This window comes from Tachypleus tridentatus, chromosome 2 (genome assembly GCF_004210375.1).
Source record: "Tachypleus tridentatus isolate NWPU-2018 chromosome 2, ASM421037v1, whole genome shotgun sequence".
Lineage (NCBI taxonomy): Eukaryota > Metazoa > Arthropoda > Merostomata > Xiphosura > Limulidae > Tachypleus > Tachypleus tridentatus.
The window spans coordinates 91,303,345-91,324,317 of record NC_134826.1 but is presented as its reverse complement, the minus strand read 5'-3'; the positions used below and the strand labels follow the sequence as shown (position 1 = coordinate 91,324,317).

Here is a 20,973-nt window from a genome sequence, read left to right as displayed (position 1 = left end):
TCCATAAATAAATAGATCAGTTTAAATATTTCTTCGCCAATTGTTTGAGTAAGCAAAGATTTGCAAATTAGCATGTCTTCTTTAAAACTAACTTAATGAATATAGGAAACAAACACAAGCAACATTGCATAACCTGCGAAATCTCTTGATTCATCCAGCTTAAGCGAAAAAGTTAGACTCACTTTTACTCCTCTTATTAACTTCGTTAAGCAATTTGCTGGCATATCCTTGATTCTTCGAGAAATCGAGTTGTCAGAAAGAGGTACAGAGTTAATTTTAAAGAAATTCTTCATCAATCGTGCACTCTACTAAATCTTTTGCACTTGGTTTTATCAAATCTTCTGGAATTGTATAAACTTTACCTGCTTTTGCAATACGGTATGTAACATGATATGAAGCAATAATAGCACCTTTGTTGTCCTGATGGATGAACGAACAAAATGTAGTTTTTTTTTCATTTAATTGCAAACACTTTCTTTTGAAATACTCGGAAGTTGGATATTTTAAATGAGAGTGTTTGGTTTCTAGATGCCGTTTTAACTTTGCTGAATGCAAACTACTGTTACTCAACACGCAACCAACTAGGTCCATCTTCATTACTTGTCCATGTACAACCATATTCAATAAAACTTTCATCATACTTTCTTTTCTTTCTTGTTTCGGTACTTCTTATATCATCCTGAGTTGAAGTACCTGCACACAACGATAGCGCAGATGTATTCGTTAGACCTAGGTAGATTTTTACTCGTATCAGATTTATTACTGATATTCAGCCACTTATGCATTATAAGGGTGACAACTAATTATTAATTTGTCTAAAAACGTATTCTTATATCTTTGGCACTTCAAAAGTATTTTCACGGACACAAAATAGCTTCTTAATGAAAACTCGTTCAAGCACTTGAGTTTTATTATCATACAGACCTGAGATCAGTATTGCCATAACGAAGTCAGAAATAAAGATTTGTGGAAAAAAGGCTAGGCCGCTAGAAAAACATTTTTTTAAAGACTAACCCGCACTTACTCAGGCCTCTCTCAGGGCAATGTCCATACACTAGCTACACATACACGCAGTGCAAATTATAGTTCCATAATTATTTGCACTTCCATTAGATAGGTATTAACTATAAAATATTTACATAAAAAACCCTTTCAATATTTTTAATTAGCCCCTAAACTAATGTGGAGTCTAGTTTATAGATGGCCTTTTTTTTGAAAATATATATTTATTGGGGAAGGGTGTTTAAGATATCCTCATCATGTATGCATGTTCGCGTACTAGTTCATTTTTTCTCCAATTTATGTCAAACTAATTTATGGTACTATGTAGGAGTCTATCTGCTATTGTTTCTGTGTGCATATTTATGCATGAATTCTGATGATGTATTTTTCTGGGTACTTTATGAGCTGTTGTAAGTAGTGTATTTTGTTTTGTTTGTAGTAGTTTTTACTTACGTTATCCATGCAGGTGCTGCATAGTCAATGACGGATCTAATGTATATTTTATATATTTTTACGATGTTATCTGCCGTTGCTCCACTACTTTTAACAGTTAGCATCTTAGCATAGTTTGTTCTTCGCCAAATTTTTGTTCTAATATTATTCATGTGGTTTACCCATGTTAGGTTTGAGTCAAATGTTAGTCCTAAAAATTTTGCAAATGTAGCAGTTTGAAGGAGTGCTCCAGTCATATACATCTGAGGTTGTGCTTTTTTATGTTTAGTTAACTTTGTGAATACTATTAGTTGTGTTTATTTTGATTCTATATTTTTGACAATATTCACTTATTCTGTGTAATTGTACATTTGTGGCTGCTATTGCTGGTGTTTGTTTGCTTGTTTTGGAATTTTGCACAAAGCTGCTCGAGGGCTATCTGTGCTAGCCGTCCCTAATTTAGCAGTGTAAGACAAGAGGGAAGGCAGCTAGTCATCACCACCCACCACCAACTCTTGGGCTACTCTTTTTACCAACGAATAGTGGGATTGACCGTAACATCATACGCCCCCAAGGCTGGGAGGGCGAGCATGTTTGGCGCGACGCGGATGCGAATTCGCGACTCTCAGATTACGATTCGCACGCCTTAACACGCTTGGCCATGTCGGGCCCTATTGCTGGTGTTGGTGTGCTTTTCTAGACTGCCACATCGTCAGCGAACTGTGATAAGTATCCATTATTTGGATCTTTTTAGAGGCATATTATTCACGTACATAACGAATAGGATAGGGCTGACCACCCCTCCTTGAGGGTCGCCAGCTTCTGGAGTAAAACACTCTGAGAATGTCCCTTCAACATTAACTCTACAATGTTATGTTTTCCAGAAAGTTAGATTGCCAGCGAATAGTTCCCCGCGGTAGTCCCATTTCTTGCATTCGGAACCGGTGTAACGTTTTCAAATGGGTAGGACAAAATCGATTTGAGGTTATCCCCGGGGTAGTCTGAAATCGATTTCATCTTTCCCCCCTTGATTTCAAACTACCCCCTCCCCGATAGACTCGTTTTAACGGTTTGTTAAGATGCTAGACGTTTTTATCGCACTCAGTGTGTATAAATGAAATTAACACATTAATAATAATGTAAAAATTCGAATATTTTTCAGGTTCTATATCTCATGCTATCAATCACTCATTTTTATTTCAGTGCGCACAAAGAAATATAAAAAATTAATATGTATAAATTACAATATATTGAATGAAGATAGTATGTAGACCTTGTGGTCTGGCGAGCCCTTAAAATACCTTTTATCTTATATAAATCATCAATTTTAATAAAACAAATAATAGGCCTTTTGCCTATTATCATGTACTTGGATATGTATTCGACACGCACTACAAATATTAAAAGCAATCATTATGTTTGTCATTTTGGCGCCAGGAGAGGGGGTAATTTCAAATCGATTTCATGTTACTTCCCCGGTACTCTGAAAACTATTTCATATTACCGGGGGGTAACTTGAAATCGTTACACTGGAGACCGTTATGCCATACAATGTCGAAAGCCTTCTCAATATCGAGAAAACAAGCGACAGTGCATTCTCGTTTATTAAAACTACCAACTATTGTACCCCCCGCTTGTACAGCGGTACATCTCTGGATTTACAACGCTAAAAGCAGGGGTTGAATTCCTCTTGGTGAGCTCAGCAGATGGCTCAATGTGGCTTTGCTCTAAGAAAACAAACGGCTGAAAAGGCATGGTTGGTGTGACGGGGATTCGAACCCGCGACCCTCGGATTACGAGTCGAGTGCCTTAACTACCTGGCCATGCCGGGCTTCTTTTTTTATGGAACATTAATACATATTCTGTTAATCTAACTAAAGAGTGTAGTTTGTCTGAATTTTCTTAATCTGTTTTGTTCTTCTGGTGATTTTGATGTTAACTCCAAGAATGTAGAGACACTTCTTGATTATTCTCTCAGGCATTTATTCCTTCACAGGTGGTCAGGCTGATAAGTGGGTAGCTATTTGGGTTATTGGCTGGCTTTCTTTCTTCATGGTTTGGTTTTGGTTTGTTTGTTTGTTTTGAATTTCGCGCAAAGCTGCACGAGCGCTATCTGTGTTAGCTGTCCCTAATGTATCCACTCTAATAAAGCAGTTGTTAACCTGAAGAGGATCTAAGAAGGTCGAAACGTTGGTTCTCTGCTTTATTAGTAAAAGTGTTAATACCAATACCACCCATTTTGAGATACATTTGCCAACATAACTGATACATACAGTTTTGATTGTTAATACAAAATGTATTTTAATGTACAAACAATAATACAATTTATAATAATTGTTATTACAAATAATGATTAATGTAAAAAAGTTTTACAAACCTACAAACAATATTGAATTTTCTATTTGATTCGAAACTTCCTTGATATTCTATTGAGGGTTCACTGTGAGTGAATTAATTTCGAGTTGATATCGATACAATTTACTTCACGGGAAGCTTGCTAGCTGTGATCACTGTTCACATGAGTTTTTCACAGCTGAAGTTATTAAATATCTTCATAAAACTACTAACTTACAAACGTTCCCGGTAAAAAATATAAATTTTTGTTATTAATAAGCGTTAATCACGGTTATAGTTTATTAGTTTTTTTAGTATGCAAATTGTATCAAACCAATAATATATATATATATTGACTCTTAGCGCGTTGTGTCGGTTACGTTTTATATGGTTAAGGAAAATTTCTAGAAGCTTCAGCCTACACAACAATTACGACGATACGCTATTGTTTTCGTACATGCATATGTTGTTGATTCTTGCACTCGAGAATCTTCTAAACTTTTAGTGAAAATGGAAGAATTTTGCACTACACATTTAATAGTATAAGTTACGTGCATTTCTAAATACATATTTAACTGAGACGAACAGTGATATTAAAATTAATATACAATAGCAAATCTACCATACTTGTTAGCACGTTACATTTCGAAAATAGGGCAGGTAGGTATTATTAATATTTAGTTTGAGCTTGTTAGTCAAAACTCCTTTTATTAAACATTATTAGTCACGACGTAGCGGGTCAGTTTGTTTTTTCTTCAAATACAGACTTTTAGCTCATAGCTCCGTCATCACTTAACTGATTTGAGATAGTTAAATTAAAATATTTTTGATTGATGCATTTGACCTGTAACAAATTTACTATGTATTTACTTGTAAAGATGTCGACATGTAATAAAATCGAATTGGGTATACTCAATTGGGTAAAATACAGTTAATAAAAAAGGAGAAAAAGGTCTCTGATTAATTTACTCTCATTCTGCTCAAAATAATTTCAAATACTGTGGCTATTGAAGATTCCTCCCTTGTTGTTTTTTAACAAAATGTTTGCTGTATTAGGAAAATTGGTGTTACGGCTTTTGGAGTGTTTCATTATAATTACTAATAACAGAAACTATTACATTGTAAATATAATAACTAGTTACTCCTGATTAATAACTGTGTTCTTAACATAAGGTTCTTTATTGGTATATTTAAATAAGTATACGCTATTTTTATTTACAGATATCACTGACAGAAATATACTTTTGGATATTATAATTCTTGGCGGAATCTTATTTAGTATAACTTGTGTCATAGTTTGTATTCAAAGGTACGAGCTTGTTAGAATTATTTTCGATTGTAGCAGAGTCTTGCTATATACAATGCTACTGTTAGTTTCAGTTTGTATTTTAGTGAACGCTCCTGAAAAAGCTTTAAAGCGAAACGCTTAGTGTTTAATAAATTAAAAGCATTTTGGTGTACGAAGTAGTTTATTTCTAGTATTATTAATACCAGAATACGTATTCGAATACGTTTCAAATGTTGTTATTTCATGCCCTCAATCAGCTTCAAACGCCTTTCTGTAGGTGAGGATCTTTTTGTTTTAGTAAGTTCTCTGGTTATTGTCAAATTTCTTGTGCAAAATTCACAGTTTGGGCTTATTTAAGAAACAAATTCCACTTACAGTGTTTATCTTGACGTAATGGTTAAAACTCTGCCTCTTTATGCAAATAGTACTTGTCTCGTCTGGTTAAAAAAAAAAAAAATTCTCGCCAGTTGCAACATTCCTTTAAATTAAGTTAAACTTTATTATCTTGTAAGAAAAGTATACCATACAAATGCTTTCTTTCACCTTGAAAAAATGTTTTTTGGGATGTTTTATTTCGGCCTTAAGCTTTCATCAGATACAGCAGTTTTGTCAGATGTAGGCCTAATGCCGGAACGTAACATCAATTAAAATATATTTTATTAGAATAAAAGAATAATAATAAAAGTTATTAGAATAACCGTATTGTTACGGCATACCTTGTTAATGATGTCTGTAAACATTCTAAGAACAGCCTATGAATTTTTTTAACAATTATATTTTTCTTTTTCTGATCCTGAAACTGTTTACCTGATATGTTATTTATTTATTTCACTTATTACCAGAGTTAATTCAAAATTGTTTGTAGTAAATAAGCTGTAAACTCTTAAAAGCACATAAGAAGTATTTACTTTTCTTGCAAATTATTTCATTATTCAAAAAAGTTTAAAATCTTTAAAAAGGGAATTTTTAAACTTTTGAATTAAAATTCTAGTGACACGCATAGAATATTACCCAGTATGCAATCTAGGCTATATATATACTTTTATACGTGAATATATATTATCACTAACTTGTATATAAGGTACATTTCAAATGTACTTTTTACAAGTCAGTGATATAATATATTCACGTATAAAAGTATATATTAAAATGTACCTTATATACATATATATATTATACCACACATAGTATACAACTGGAGGGTAATTCTCGTGTCCAAACTCGCATCCGTCATAACGTAGTACTATTACCATCTCTCTATCATTGGAAATGTTATTGACGTAGTTAAACCTAAGACGTATGCTCGTTTGTCGATGTTATGTATTATAATTTATTTCTGACGAGTCTGATTTATTATGTTATGCACAATACATGTCACGATTTCAAATAGCCGAAAATTTTCATTTTAATTTAGAAGTTAATTGAATGTCAATATATATCAAATTTATATTTGCCAACAAGATTGATACACACAATTTTATTTCTTAACACAAAGATATTTTAATGTATAAACAACAATACAGTTGATAATAACAGTTATTACAAAATAATGGTTTATATACAAGAGTTTTACAAACTTACAAACAATACTAAGTTTTCTATCTGGTACAGAACTGAATCTTTTATTGACGGTTCATGGAGATCGAATTCTGTATTTATATTGTTACATTTCGTGTAATGGATAGCCTCACGCCATTTAAAAGCTGACTTTTCTCTGACGTGGATACGTAATACCCTCGTAGAAATGTACTAACGTCCGAAGTTAAACTGTTTGTAATGTTTGAAATCTACAGACATTCCTAGTTAAATATCTGTAGTTTCTCTATTAATAAGCGTTTATCACAACTATAGCTTCCATGGTTTATACTGTACTGACTGTGGCGACTCAAAAATATTGTACTGTCTTCCCGTGTGTTGACTGATAAACATTCTTGAATGTTCACTTAGCAACATTACTGACAATCACTAGTATCGCATGCACACACAGCGCATTTTGATTCTTTCACTCGAGAATCTTCTACAAATTTAGAGAAAAGGCGAGAATCTCACATACACATTTAACAATATAAGTTACATGTTTTTAAATAAATTTTTATTTACGGTCTTAAATGCCACAAGCTAACAATACAAATAACACTAGCCTGCAAAAGTTTTGCCTACTACTCTGCTCATAATTACTTCATTACGGATTCAACTTGTAGCAATGTGGAAATAGCGTTTAATATCTACCTTTTATTTGTTACATATCGTTGTTGTTTTAATATCATACATATGTGAATTATGTTGATAAATTTGTGACTCATTTTCCAACACAACTGTCCTGGTCTGGTATCGAATAAAATACCTTTTGGGCAACGATTCTTAAGTTTTGTTACTTTTTTTACACAACTTGTTTAATTAAAAACTATGATTAACAAATAAAGAGATAACTGAAAAATATTTGCAGTTAAGTAATTTTTATCACAAATATTAAGGTTATAGAATCTCAATTTATTGCCAACTTTTGGCGTTCAAAATGTAATTTAAGCCTTTACTTTTTTATTCAATCGAAATAGATCTAATTTTATTTTAATTCATTACACATAATGATTTGTGAATGTGAATATTGTAGACAAATATTAGTTACTTTGAGCCTCAGTTTCTAGCGTTGTAAGTTCACTAACATATTTCTGTGACACTTTGTAATTTAAATTTAGAAGTTAATTAAATGTAGAGATGTATTTAATTTATGATGTTTGGCAACAAGATTGATATATACAGTTTTGTTTGTTAATGCAAATATATTTTAGTTTACAAACAGTCACGCAATTTATAATAACGGTTATTAAAAATAGTTATTATAAATAAAGATTTATATACAAAAGCTTAACAAAATGATAAACAGTTTTGAGTATTCCATCCGATTCAGAACATCCTTGATATTTTTGAGGAGCGAATTAATTGTGAGTTGTTTTGGGAGAAATTCGCTTAACTGTAATAAATATATTACAGTTGAAACCTTATTATATCTAGGGCCTGGCATTGCCAAGCGTGTTAAGGCGTGTGACTCGTAATCTGAGGGTCGCGGATTCGCATCCCCGTCGCGCCAAACATGCTCACCTTTTCAGCCGTGGGGGCGTTATAATGTTATGGTCAATCCCACTATTCGTTGGTAAAAGAATAGACTAAGAGTTGGCGGTGGGTGGTGATAACTAGCTGCCTTACCTCTAGCCTCACACTGCTAAATTAGGGACGGCTAGCACAGATAGCCCTCGAGTAGTTTTGTGCGAAATTTAAAAAAAAAATTATTGTATTTAAAACCTAGTTATAAATACAACCTTCCTATGTCTATCGAAACACTGCATTAAAAAACAAGAAAAATCTATATAATGTCTGTAAAAATACTAACGTCCGATGTTAATTCGCTAAAGGTAAACGGTTTGTGGTTTGTAATATGCAAAATCTATATTTCTGGTCAATTATCTGGTTTACAGCATACAAACTGTAGTAAAGAAAAAATAAGTATATATAATTGGTCAATTTTATAAGCGCGGGGCGAGTTTCAAGAAAATTACGTTTACACGACAATAGTGACGATCAATTGTATTTATATACACATGTAGTATTAATTCTTACACTCGAGAATCTTCTACAACTTTGAATAGGCGGGCAATACAGATTTAACGGTATAAATTATGTATGTTGTTAAATATATATTTAACTGAAACAAAAATCGATATTAAAATAAATATCTAATAAATAAATATCCGTCACATAAATAAATTAAATAATATCGCCTATTCTATTTTCTTTCAGTTTACTTCAAGGATGGTTGAAGCCTTATAGAACTGTACAAAATACGTGTTTTCGTTACTACGAAACCTTTTATTGTAAAAAGGCAGAAGATGAAACAAAGAAAATCCCGTGCTGCTCGTAGATTATCGAGATGAAAGCTAAGAAAAAGAGAGGAGTAAAATGCACCATTAAAGTGTTCAGTTCCTTAACTTTATAAAAAAAAATATCCTTCAAATTAAGTTACATGGAAGATTGCACATTTTACAAATTAAAGATGCATTTTTAGATCTATTTTTCTAACATACTACGAATATGTTATTGTTGCGTAGAGCTTTTCTTCTTTACACTGTATCACGCAATCAGATAGAATAAAAATAACTATGGCAAATGAATAGCAAATATATTAACATTTCCCAATTTCAGTATGATTTAGGCTCGGCATGACCAGATGGTTAAGGCACTTGACTCGTAATCGTGTCGTGGGTTCGACACCCATCACACAAAACACGCTCGCCTTTTCAGCCGTGGAAGCGTTATAATGTGACGGTTAATCATCTGTGCGAAATTAAAAGCAAACAAACAGTATGATTTACGTGATTCACGAACGTATTAAAAGTGTATTTTCAGGTTAACAAAAAAAAAACACTGCATCAAGTTTTCTGTTACTGGTCGCATGTACCATAAGCTTCTCTTTCTTTGCCTATAAACACTCCCACAAGTAAACTTTTTAATCGTATTAAATCTTATTAGGCATTACTAAAATAGATTTAAATACTTTAGCAAATTCATAATTCTTTCTCCTTGTTGGCGAGTATAAAGCGTAACATAAATACTGTGAACTTTGAACTATTATAGTAGAATATAAAAGGCTAATAAATTTCTCTCTTTCATGATAATATAGTATATTTTGATTTGGTTTTGGTATTTCGCACAAAGCTGCTCGAGGGCTATCTATGCTAGCCGTCCCTAATTTAGTAGGGTAAGACTAGAGGGAAGCCGGCTAGTCATCACCACCCACCGTCTACTCTTTTACCAACGAATAGTGGGATTGACCGTAACATTATACACCCCCACGGCTGGGAGGGCGAGCATGTTTAGCACGACGCGGGCGCGAACCCGCGCCCCTCGGATTACGATTCGCACACCTTACGCGCTTGGCCATGCCGGGCCAGTATATTTTGAATTAGAAAACTCAGTATAAAGTTAGGCTCTATCAGTCAGGCTGTAGAGCTCACTGCCTATATAGGGATCGCTCGGTTTGTTCGTCAAAATGTTATTTTAAATATCTCCTCCATTAGATCATCTTAACTTTATAATACTATGCAGTGTTTCTTTTCATAACAATATCTATATAACGAATGAGCCACAAGTTTTGTGAATGTCTGTAAATATCATCGCAAAAACTTTGAATTTTTTGTTCAGTTATTAATGTAACTCAAAAACTAAAAGAAAGGTGTCACCCATCTTCACAGAGGTAACATGGCTTCAAACCGAGTACACGTTTTTTTATAGGTATTAATTGTTAGCATTAAAAATAAGTCATAATTTTAGTATAAACGACATTATCATTATGTCTTGAACTTAGCTTTCTCATAGACATCTCTTGTTCCTCAGGGCGAAACAGAAATTACCAGTCAAAAATAAATATATTACAGTTGAAATCTTATTGCATTTAAAACTTGGTTATAAATATAACCTTCCTATGTCTGTTGCAACATTGCATTAAAAACAGAAAAAATAACTTTTCAAAAAGAAAAGTAATTTTGGTATGGCTAATACCAATGTCGTCCCCCCAATTTTGTTTGCGTTTTTTTTAATATTGATATTAGTTATTTCTACATTTACTTCCTTTTTGAAAAGGATTTTTCACTTTTGTATGTAAGTACGACTTTCAAAAGACTGGTTCTTAGGAAACAAACTAGGCACAAGTTTCACACAAATGGCAACAAATTTAATGTCGAAATTGTAATTTACACAACATTTAAACAATAAACTACAAAACAATGGGCAAGGGATCTGGTGTACTTAAAAATAAAAGATATAGGAATGGTTAGAGCTACGCTTAAAACTTAATTAAAGAACTTACTCCGGCTAGTGCGTATTCTTACCACTGTAAATCATATTAGAATATAAAATACAAATACCAATTGAAAATATCTGTAAGTCACATCTAATAAAGTTACCATGAAGTAAAGTTTTAACAGGTATTTGAATTCTAAGTTATATTTGATTTTACTGGAACAACTTTACTCACCTAATGTTTCTAGTAACATAGGAGCAAATACTTCACCGACAATGCTTCACACTTTACATGAAGCAAACTCCGAAATTCGTTCGCGTTTGTATTTCTTTAAACATTGTGAAGTGTAATCAGTGTTTATAGATTTATAATCAAACTGTGCACTTCTAGGATTGGTGCAATCTACATCAGTGTGACTAGATTTGCAACAAAATTAGCATTTATTAACTTCGAGAAAGCTAAGTCAGTGTCACTAGATCTATAATCAGTTTCCATTTCTAGAATTAATGAAGTCTATGTTACTAGTAGTACATGTATATATAATCAGTCTGCAGCTCTGGAGTTCTTCAATTTAAATTTGTGTTGAAACCCTGGTCAGCATTATTACAATTATAATCATTTTTCTAGTTTTCGTGAGCTTTATGATAGTGTTACTTGTATTACCATAAAGGTTGGTATACCTGTTGAAACTTAGGCCAGTGTTTATAATCGATGTTTGAATTTCTGTACTTTATTAAGTCAAGGTCTGTGATGCTTACAGATTTGATGAAAAATATAGGTCAGTCTTACTAGTTTGACCGTCTAAAGCTCCATTGCTAGACTTTGTGGAGTGTAGATGATTGTTACTTGATTTATGTTTAAAGACTGCATTTTTAGACTTAGTAAAGTCCAGGTCAACACTACTAGTTTCACAATCAAACTGCATTTCTGGATCAGTGAGTTCTTGGTCAGTGTTACTTTATTTATAATTAAGGTCTGCATTTCTTGAAATAGTGAAGTCTACATCAGTTTTACTAGATTCACAGTCAAAGTCAGCATATCTGGATTTCTTCAATTCTATAGCAGTGTCACTATATTTACAATCAATGTCTGCATTTATAGATCTTGAGAAACACAGGTGTTACCATATTTATCATCAACTGCAGCATTTCTGTAGTGGATTAAGTCTAAATGAGGGTTGCTAGAGTTATAATCAAAATTTGCATTTCCAGTATTGAAGAAGTCTAGTTCAGTGTAAGTAGTTTTACGTCTGAAGTCTGCATTTCTAGTCTTGTTAAAATACAGGTCAGTAATACTAGTTTTGCAATAAATGTCTGCATCTCTATCTTTGGTGAAGTCTAAGTCATTGTTACTAGACATAATCCATGTCTCCATTTCTATAGTTAGTGAAGTTTAGGTCAATGTTAGTAGACTAATACTCAAAGTTGTTTGAGTTGCATCTCTTAACTTCTATAAGTTAGTGTTACACAATTTATAATCAAAGTTTTCATTTCTAGCATTAGTGAAGTCTGGATCAGTGTTATTAGTTTTATAATTAACCTTTCAACTTCTTAACATTGTGAAGTCTAACTAAGTGTTAAAAATTACTATTCATCATCTGTATTTCTAGAGTTGGCAAAGCCTAGGTCAGTGTTTATAGAATTACAATCAATGTCTGCATCTCTTAATGGATTAAGGCTTCTAAAGGTGATGTCGAGAAAACCCACTTGTAGAGTAATATATATGCAAAAACGGCTCGTTTGGGTTGGGAAAATATTTTACATAGAAGAGCGAACAACGTTTCGACCTTCTTCGGTCATCGTCAGGTTCACAAAGAAAGAGGTAACTGAGCGGAAGCTGACCACATGTTTGAAAGGGGTTGTGCAACTGAGTGTCGGAACGTAGAGGGCGGTGTTAGATGTTTGAATATATAATTTTATTTATTTTATTATATTAATATAGGTATAAAGGCGTTCCTTTATATTGGTTTATTTTGGGTTTAAGTTGTTGTATAAGTAAGGCTTTTTTAATTTTGCGTTTGTTTATGTTTGTTTCTTTATTTTTAAGTTTTTAAGCATATGTCCCCAGATGTACATAAAATCTATGCTCAAGGTACATTATTGCTTGTTTACCTTTCAAGAAAATTCAATAAAAACATTTAGTCGACAACATCCATTGCTGATATTAAACATTTTGACAACAGTAAGAAAAATGTTTTTTATTAGATTTCGTGAAACCAAAGTTGTGACCAGTAGAAAAATTTATCCCTAGTTAACCTAACAATTTTTGTTTAAAAGTTTGTATAAAAAAATCAATTCTATGTAAAACAATTCACAAACTAAAATGTCAAATTTTTTACTTTTATTCTTCTAAACTTGAACAACATTCATAATTGTTGATTATTCACCACTACTTTCACTGTATAAAGAACTTTACATTAAAACATAAAAAAATGTTTACATTCCGCCACTAAGAAAACGCCTAACTGTACTTTTTTTTTGCTCTCATAAGCAGCACTGATGAGCTGTGATTCAGTAAAACTGTAGTCTACATCAGAGAGAGTAGCAAATCTAAGAACAGAATATGCTTCTAAAGTTTCTTTCTCTTTTAACTAAAGTTAGCTTTTTCAAGAATAAAAGAAAACCTCGTGCATATGCTAATGTTAAGCTATTATTGTTTGTAATTAAAAGCAAGTTATATTTTTTGAAATTTGTGGTAAGTTTATTATACTCCAGAATACTAGTTGACAAAAGACAGGAAATGTTGCTCTCCAGTTTTCTTGATTTTTCCCAAACAAAGCTTAATAACAAAATTCTATATTAGTACCTCTCTATCACATAAAAAAGAAGTCAATTGCATTTATTAAAATCAGAATAACTTGTGCAACAATAAAAAGATGCACTTATAGAATGTGAGATGTTTTAAGATATGTAGACTTTCTACAAAATTTGCTTGCACTATTTGTCATTACTAAATATAGTAATTCTCGATAGAATAAGATGTGTATTTATCAATGAACAATCACTTGATTTTATGATATAACAAAAACTAATATCTGTTTGTTTCAACATTATTAACTACATGAATCTGTTTCCTATTAAAATGTTACTTCTACCTTATTAAGCTGTGCTTCTGAAATTCTTAGTTAGAATACAAAATTAGAAGTTGTGTCAGTCAAAGTACAAGATCATGTGAGTGGCACAAAAATATCATCTGAAAAGTTTTTGTACATTTCCAATAAGTTTCACAAAAACAACTGTCCGAAGTAAAAGCATGTTAACAGACCTTTTGTACTGACAACATTTTTTCTGAAACAGATATAAAATTATTATATTTGAGATTCAGAATGATTTATTTAAATAAAAGCTTTTGCACTTAATTCTTCCACAATATACATGTATTGATGAACCATTTCTTTAACTCAATTAAAACTAGCTTTCTTAGCTGTGTTTTCAAGAGCTAAAACAAAACCATATCAGACCTAAATAATGAAGTTTAAAACTGTTTTTTTCATGAGTGATTTAAGTATATAAGATGGCACCTTCAAACTAGACTCACTGATACTGCTTGGGGATGGGAGGAGGAACAAATGCTACCATAGACTTTCTTAAAAATATATATTGTTAGGTAACATTTCCTTATGTTAGAAGTCTGGATCGTGTAACTTTCAGATTTTAAGGGCCTATACATATAAACCCTTATGAAACTTTTAGAATGTTTAAAAAATGTGTTTATGATCAAAGACAGCCAGTAACATTATCAAAATACTTACTACTACATTCTAAGTTACTGAGGTTACTGATTGAGTAGACCTTTGATCAGAGGAAAACTGAATTTCAGATTTATATTAAAAATGGCCAACAAAATCCAAGATGGTCACCATAAATATACTAATCTCAAATGTTTTAATTAAAATCTTGAATAAATTTATTTGCTAAACTAAATGCTTCCTTACATCCATATTTTCATATGGGAACTTGGAAATGGGGTTAAAATGCTCACATTCAGCATGTCTGCCAAAAATTCAAAGTAGCAGCCAATAACTATATAGTGAATAAACAATATAATGCAATGGAACAGAAATTCACATTGACATAGATAAAAAGAATATTGTCTATAGTCTATCCACTAATATTTTCTTCTGAATAAACAATATATAAAATATCTATATAAAATATATATAGATAAAAAGAATATTGTCTATAGTCTATCCACTAATATTTTCTTCTAAGTGAATAAACAATATAATGCAATGGAACAGAAATTCACATTGCCATAGATAAAAAAAAAAAATATTGTCTATAGTCTATCCACTAATATTTTCTTCTAGATATAATTTTTTTTATTAATGTTTACCTATGACATCAATGTAATTATATCTAGATGGTGTGAAGTACATGCTCCTAGAGAAATTAAGAAAATTCAAGATGGCCACCACACACACGTAGAAAATTACGTCGTTATTTATGGAACTACATAGCATAAAAATGTTACTGGTGTGTCTTTTTATATATATTTTAACTATGTTAATATGGGAAATCAAAGAAAAAATACAAAGGAAAAAAGTAGCAGCCACAACCTGCCAAGCACGAGGAACAAATATACTTTAAATATCACAACCACACAAAATAATGTGAACAATACATTCAATAAAATATGACTATCTTTATGTTGTATTTAAATACATGAAATACACTACATAATGCCTAACATATCACTTTGTTCTTCTTCAGATATTAGTGCATGATCATTGTAGAAATAGTGATGGTTCTAGACACTGAAGTTGATGGTTTAGAGATAATTGTTATTATGGTTTCAAAACATTCTTAATGGTAATAGTACTCAAAAACACTTCATTTCATGATAGTGCTCTAAGATACTGAGATTTGATGATGATGTGAAATTAATATACCTACTACTATGGTTGTGGTGCTCAAAGACACTTTTGTTTCCTAATGGTGGTGTCCAAAGACATTTATGATTACAAAATAGTTGTTACAGTTTGTGTTGGATGCAGTGTAGTTGTGTTGTAACTTGTATATATCATAGCTATATTTATAAAACTACATGATTATGTGTGTACCATGTAGTACCATACAGTTTACCATTAGGAATGATGCTAATATCTAATCTCAGTTGTACTCATTGAATGTATATTAGATTTCATAATGCTGGCTCTATCAAAAAATGGATGAAAATATTAATACAACAAATAGCACAATCTTCCAGAAATGCATTATCCATCAAGACTTATCAAAAGGTATTTTCAACAGGTGCTTCACTTATCTCACAATATTAACTATTTTTATGTAGTGCTTCTTCTCTCTGTGTGGTACAAGCCATCCACCTTCCCTTACTGGAATCAAATTATTCCAACATATCTCTCATGTAAACCTTCATGTACCACTTCTCCACCAACAGAAGCATGACATGTACTCAAATGATGTGCATAACTTCATCTATATGGATCTATCAAACTATCACTTCTCTTTTGGCAGTGCTTGAACATGTTCCTTTTTATTTGTTTAAAGTTTTATGTTTGTCTTAAGTATATTCATGAAATGGTCTTCATTTACTTCACTTAAAGTTTACATTAAGACTATTTCCTAACTTCACTTTAATTCCAGTTTACTAAGGTCACGTTGTTATTTATACTTTTGATTACTGATCGACTTTTCCTCATTCTGAAGTTCATGTTACCACTTTGGGTGTCTCAAAAGCCTCAGGTATGAATTATCTGACAGGGGATTTACCCACGTTTATTTGCCAGGAGATTGAATGTTACATGGCTCAATCTCTGTCTCTGGCCCTCACACCTTGTACCACTTCCTCTAGAACAAGCTGTGCCTGTTCAGGTAGATGAGGACTATTTCCATCTCCTCCAATGTCCTGCTTGAGGAGTCAGTTAGGCCTGATATGGTCTTTTTTTGGATTTCATTTCTCAATATGTGATGTTTTATCCCTTCCTCTATTTCCTGCAAGCTGTGTCCTTCCTCACTATATGAACAATCTTCCTATAGCCCCATTTGGCATGAAATATAAGCATCAGAGGAAAGTGGGGAGGAAGGGCAAGAAGTGTTAGCAGAGAGAAGCATCCATCAGAAATACATTTTCAGTATAAGAAAATTGTACCTTCCAATACAGTATTTCCTTCCACTTTGCAGGACCATTGCTAAGGAGAGACAGATGTATCTCCCAAAAGCACCTGAAGGATATTGCTGGAATTGAGAGAGTCAAATCTAAAAAGCTGATGCACCACTTCTGAAGCAGGTATACTGTTTGCTCAACAGTGAAATGTGTAGTAAATAAGCACGTCCAAGTAGGAGAAAACTGGCAGGATAGTGATCTTAACCATATCAATATATATGTAACATAATCCCATAAAGTATAAAAGTAGGTAAAGCAATGAATGTGCTTCTAGGTGTATAGTGGCTAAAGCATGAAGTCAACTACATCCAAAACCCATGTTACTGGAATCTGATAACCACTCAAGGTAGAATGAGGATCATACCATCTTCACCTCAAGTTCAAAAGATCAGGGGGATCTAGAACTATCCCAACCCTTTAGCATGACAAGTGTTAAGCTTTGATCTATCTATCTGGGGACCAGGCGTTCAGTGTCGAAAGGATATCTATATAAAATAAATTACCCATAAACTAGCAAAACTGACTAGAACCATCAGAACAAGATACAAAAGGGATAGCAAAAAACACAGACTGGAAACAGTCATCTTTATCTCCACTGTGACCCAGAACACAGAAGGAGTTTGATCGAGGGACAAATATAGACAGCCATAAACATGTGTGAGGACCTATATTTCATATAGGTATTGTAACACTTTATCCAAGTTAGCAGATACAGTTAATTTCTCTCCAAAAAAAGTGCAATAAATTAGTAGATTTTTGGTGGCCAATTTGGATATAAATCTAAAATTCAGATTTTCTTTGATCAAAGGTCTATTAGGTTAGTATTCTCAGTAATTTTCAGGGTGATGGTAAATATGTTCACTATATTGCTGGCTGTGTTTGATTATAAACATTTTTTGAACATCACAAAGTTTCATGAAGTGTGATTCTACAAATGGGATCCTACTATCTGAAAGCTTATCAATCCAAACTGCTGCCATCCAAAAATGTTACATAGGGATATATATCTTTCAGGAAAACCATGATATCAATTGCCCTCCTAAGTGATATCACACACACACCACTAAATACACGAGTTCTGCTCTTGAAAATATACATCATAATCTTAAAATTTTGTAGAATCAAATCAACACAAAGAATGGTGGAATATTAATCTATTAATATTGAGATGTTACTAATTTTAATGACTTTATAAGATGGAATATTTGTAAAAACACTGTTTCTAACTTTAACTACTTCATAAGATGGCACTGTTCCTACTTTTCTTAAATTGAACTACAGGATAATATGGCATGGTTGAAGGCTATTTAACAATCTCAAACAGAAGTGTTTGTTTAATAAATAATGATAACTGTACTAACATAATCTACATTTTATGCAGCATAACAACTAATTCACACAAACTCAATAAATGAGAAATTTTATAACAGTTTTTGTAAGATTCATGAAAATATATTTGAATAATATCAGTTCATTTGTTTTATAACTAGTTATAAAACTTGCATTTACATCAGATCTCAAAAACACAAAAGCCAATATGTTTTTTCAGAGACCTGTGCAAAACATCAATAAAAGTTGTATAATTAACCCACTCAGTATGAAGAAAACACACACACATAAGTTCTCAATATGTCTAAGAATTCAAAATTAGTGGCCAATGGAGGATATGTTGACATCAAACTAGAGGCAGATACTTTGACTCTTTTAAGGCTTTATTCTAGAAAAATAAAAAAAATTAAGTAAAAAATTATGCACCACATCTTTTATGTTATAGGAATGAAGTGGTTAGTAAAATTAAGTAAGACTAAGGTTTTTACAGTTATTTAAACTTTTACTCATAATCGCATTAAAAAAATATTTTACAAACATTACCATACTACCAAGATAGGATCATTTTTCCATCATCAATGAACTAATGAAGGCTAAGTTAAAACACTTACATAATCTCAAATAGTTTTCACACATTATTACAGTCAACAAATATAGCTTTTAAACATCGTACATATAGCTTTTAAAAATATACTCAGGTATATAAGGGTAGCTTATAAATATTACTCAGGAAGAGTAAATTTTCAGAATCACTATACTTAGGAAAAGTAGCTTTTAAACATCATCTATACTTAGGTGGGGAGATTTTTGTAAACATTTCCCTGCTCACATGAAAAATATAATTTTCCCACAATGAAAATGTTTTTAAAATAGGTACCAACATCCTCTCACAAGATTAGCTATTCTTGTTTAGTGCTGCCCTCTACCTGCACACCTTTTTACTAATGCATGCCACAAGCCTTATCCTACCACTCTGTTGGAATTGGAATATTCCAATATGTTTCACAAGCAAACCATCATTCATCACTTATTAACCAACAGGAGCATGAAATGCTCATGTGATGTATGTTGCTCCCTCTAGATTCCCTGCTTAACCCTCACTTTGAGGTTTGGCAGAAGGAGTGAGCATTAGCAGTAATAGGAAGGAAGGGTGCAAAATATGAGTAGAGGTAAGTACCTATCAGAAGTACATTTTCAGTGTAGGAAAATTATAACTTCTGATACAGTACTTCCCTCTACTCATAAGATTACTTAGAATTCTACACTGAAATGGAGGAAAGACTGGTGCTTAGGGAGAAACAGAGATACTCCAGAAAGCATCTGAAGGATACTTCTAATCAAAAGAGAAAATTGGGGGGCATTGTAACACTTCTTTACCTTTGTGTAAAATTCAGGAAACACAAGATGTAATGTAATTAGGGCACATCAGATTGTATATGGCAGGTACACAGCATTCAATACCTCCTCTATGTGGAACTGACATCCCATGAGGCTAGGATGAGGACCATGCCTACTTCACCCAGGAACTGGGAATTAAAATCTGCACCAATTATGTGATATTTCTACTTGTGTAAGGTTTAAGTGGATTGGTTCACTGCAATCCAAAACCTCCTCTGCCTAGAACCAACATTTTGAGAGGGTAGGACGAAGACACTAAATTGAAGGGGTGAACTGTATGTTACAGTTTAACTCCTGGTGTTGCAAAAGTATAACTGTGTGTGATGTATTGGTTCACTCTAATCCAAAACCTCCTCTATGGGGAACTGATATCCAATGAGGGTGGGATGAAGACCCATTCCATAAGTGCAAATGAAGTATGGATTTAACTAGTGTAAAAAAAATATGGATTGGTTCATTCAATACAAAACCTACTCTGCAGGGAACCGACATCCCTCAAGGGTAGTGAGGACACCCACTCTGTACATGCAACACTAGTATTATGGTTTTCATCAGCAGAACACCACTGCCCTACTCTCAACTGAATGGTTACAGCCATCTGGGAGAGAACCTCCAAGGTTTCCCACTTCCATGTTTGGAAATGGAATGTGGCAAGAATTCCCACACTGCACTTGACAATGGAGGAAATAATGCTTTGGGAAGTTCAGAGGACTGTTGTTATGAGAGACATTGCAACGGATGACCACGAAACCCAATTCTGAAAAGCAAACCATACTGAGTTCTTCACTCAAGACATGATAGGGATGGGCAACTATTCCTGTCTACTTTATCTATGCCATCTATGGGTGATACAGTTTAGAGCAGACATAATTAGGAAGCAAATATTGGAAGGCTATTCACTTACAAGCACTCTTGTGGGACAACCCATCTCAACAATGACAATGCTGAGCCATGGGTGAGAGGGCATAGTCAACAATGTAAATTTAATAGAGAAAGAATACCTAATCAGGCACCACTCACCACAGAGTGAGATCTAAGAGACGAAAGTACATCAATGGTCTCTGTAGGAAAAGAAATCATTAAAAACTTACCCAGTGTCCATACTACACTGAAGTGTGAAATATAGCTGCAGGCAGTAGGCAACATTTAGAGGATACAGAAATTACAATGCAATAGAAATAATGGGAGTTGAACATTGGTATGGTAAAGGGAGAAAGATCCCAGGTGGAAAAGGGATGCCTGTGAATAAACTGCCAGGAATAGGAATCAT

The 20,973-nt window shown here is 32.9% G+C and overlaps 1 protein-coding gene and 1 long non-coding RNA gene across 8 annotated transcripts in view; one reads left to right on the top strand and one right to left on the bottom strand.

Moving 5' to 3' along the window:
* Positions 1-9,121, top strand: part of LOC143244512 (uncharacterized) — a 51,022-nt gene extending 41,901 nt beyond the window's left edge. Inside the window, exon 6 of the long non-coding RNA XR_013025127.1 lies at positions 8,852-9,121. This is a non-coding gene — a long non-coding RNA (uncharacterized LOC143244512). The remainder of the gene's footprint in view (positions 1-8,851) is intronic.
* Positions 9,122-18,406: 9,285 nt separating this feature from the next.
* The window catches only part of LOC143244510 (uncharacterized), a 102,081-nt gene continuing 99,514 nt past the window's right edge, over positions 18,407-20,973 (bottom strand). For all 7 annotated transcript variants that reach the window (XM_076489330.1, XM_076489334.1, XM_076489333.1 and 4 more), the window contains one exon: positions 18,407-18,693. In XM_076489330.1, coding sequence (XP_076345445.1) covers positions 18,652-18,693 — 42 coding nt within the window. In that variant the 3' untranslated portion in view covers positions 18,407-18,651. The remainder of the gene's footprint in view (positions 18,694-20,973) is intronic.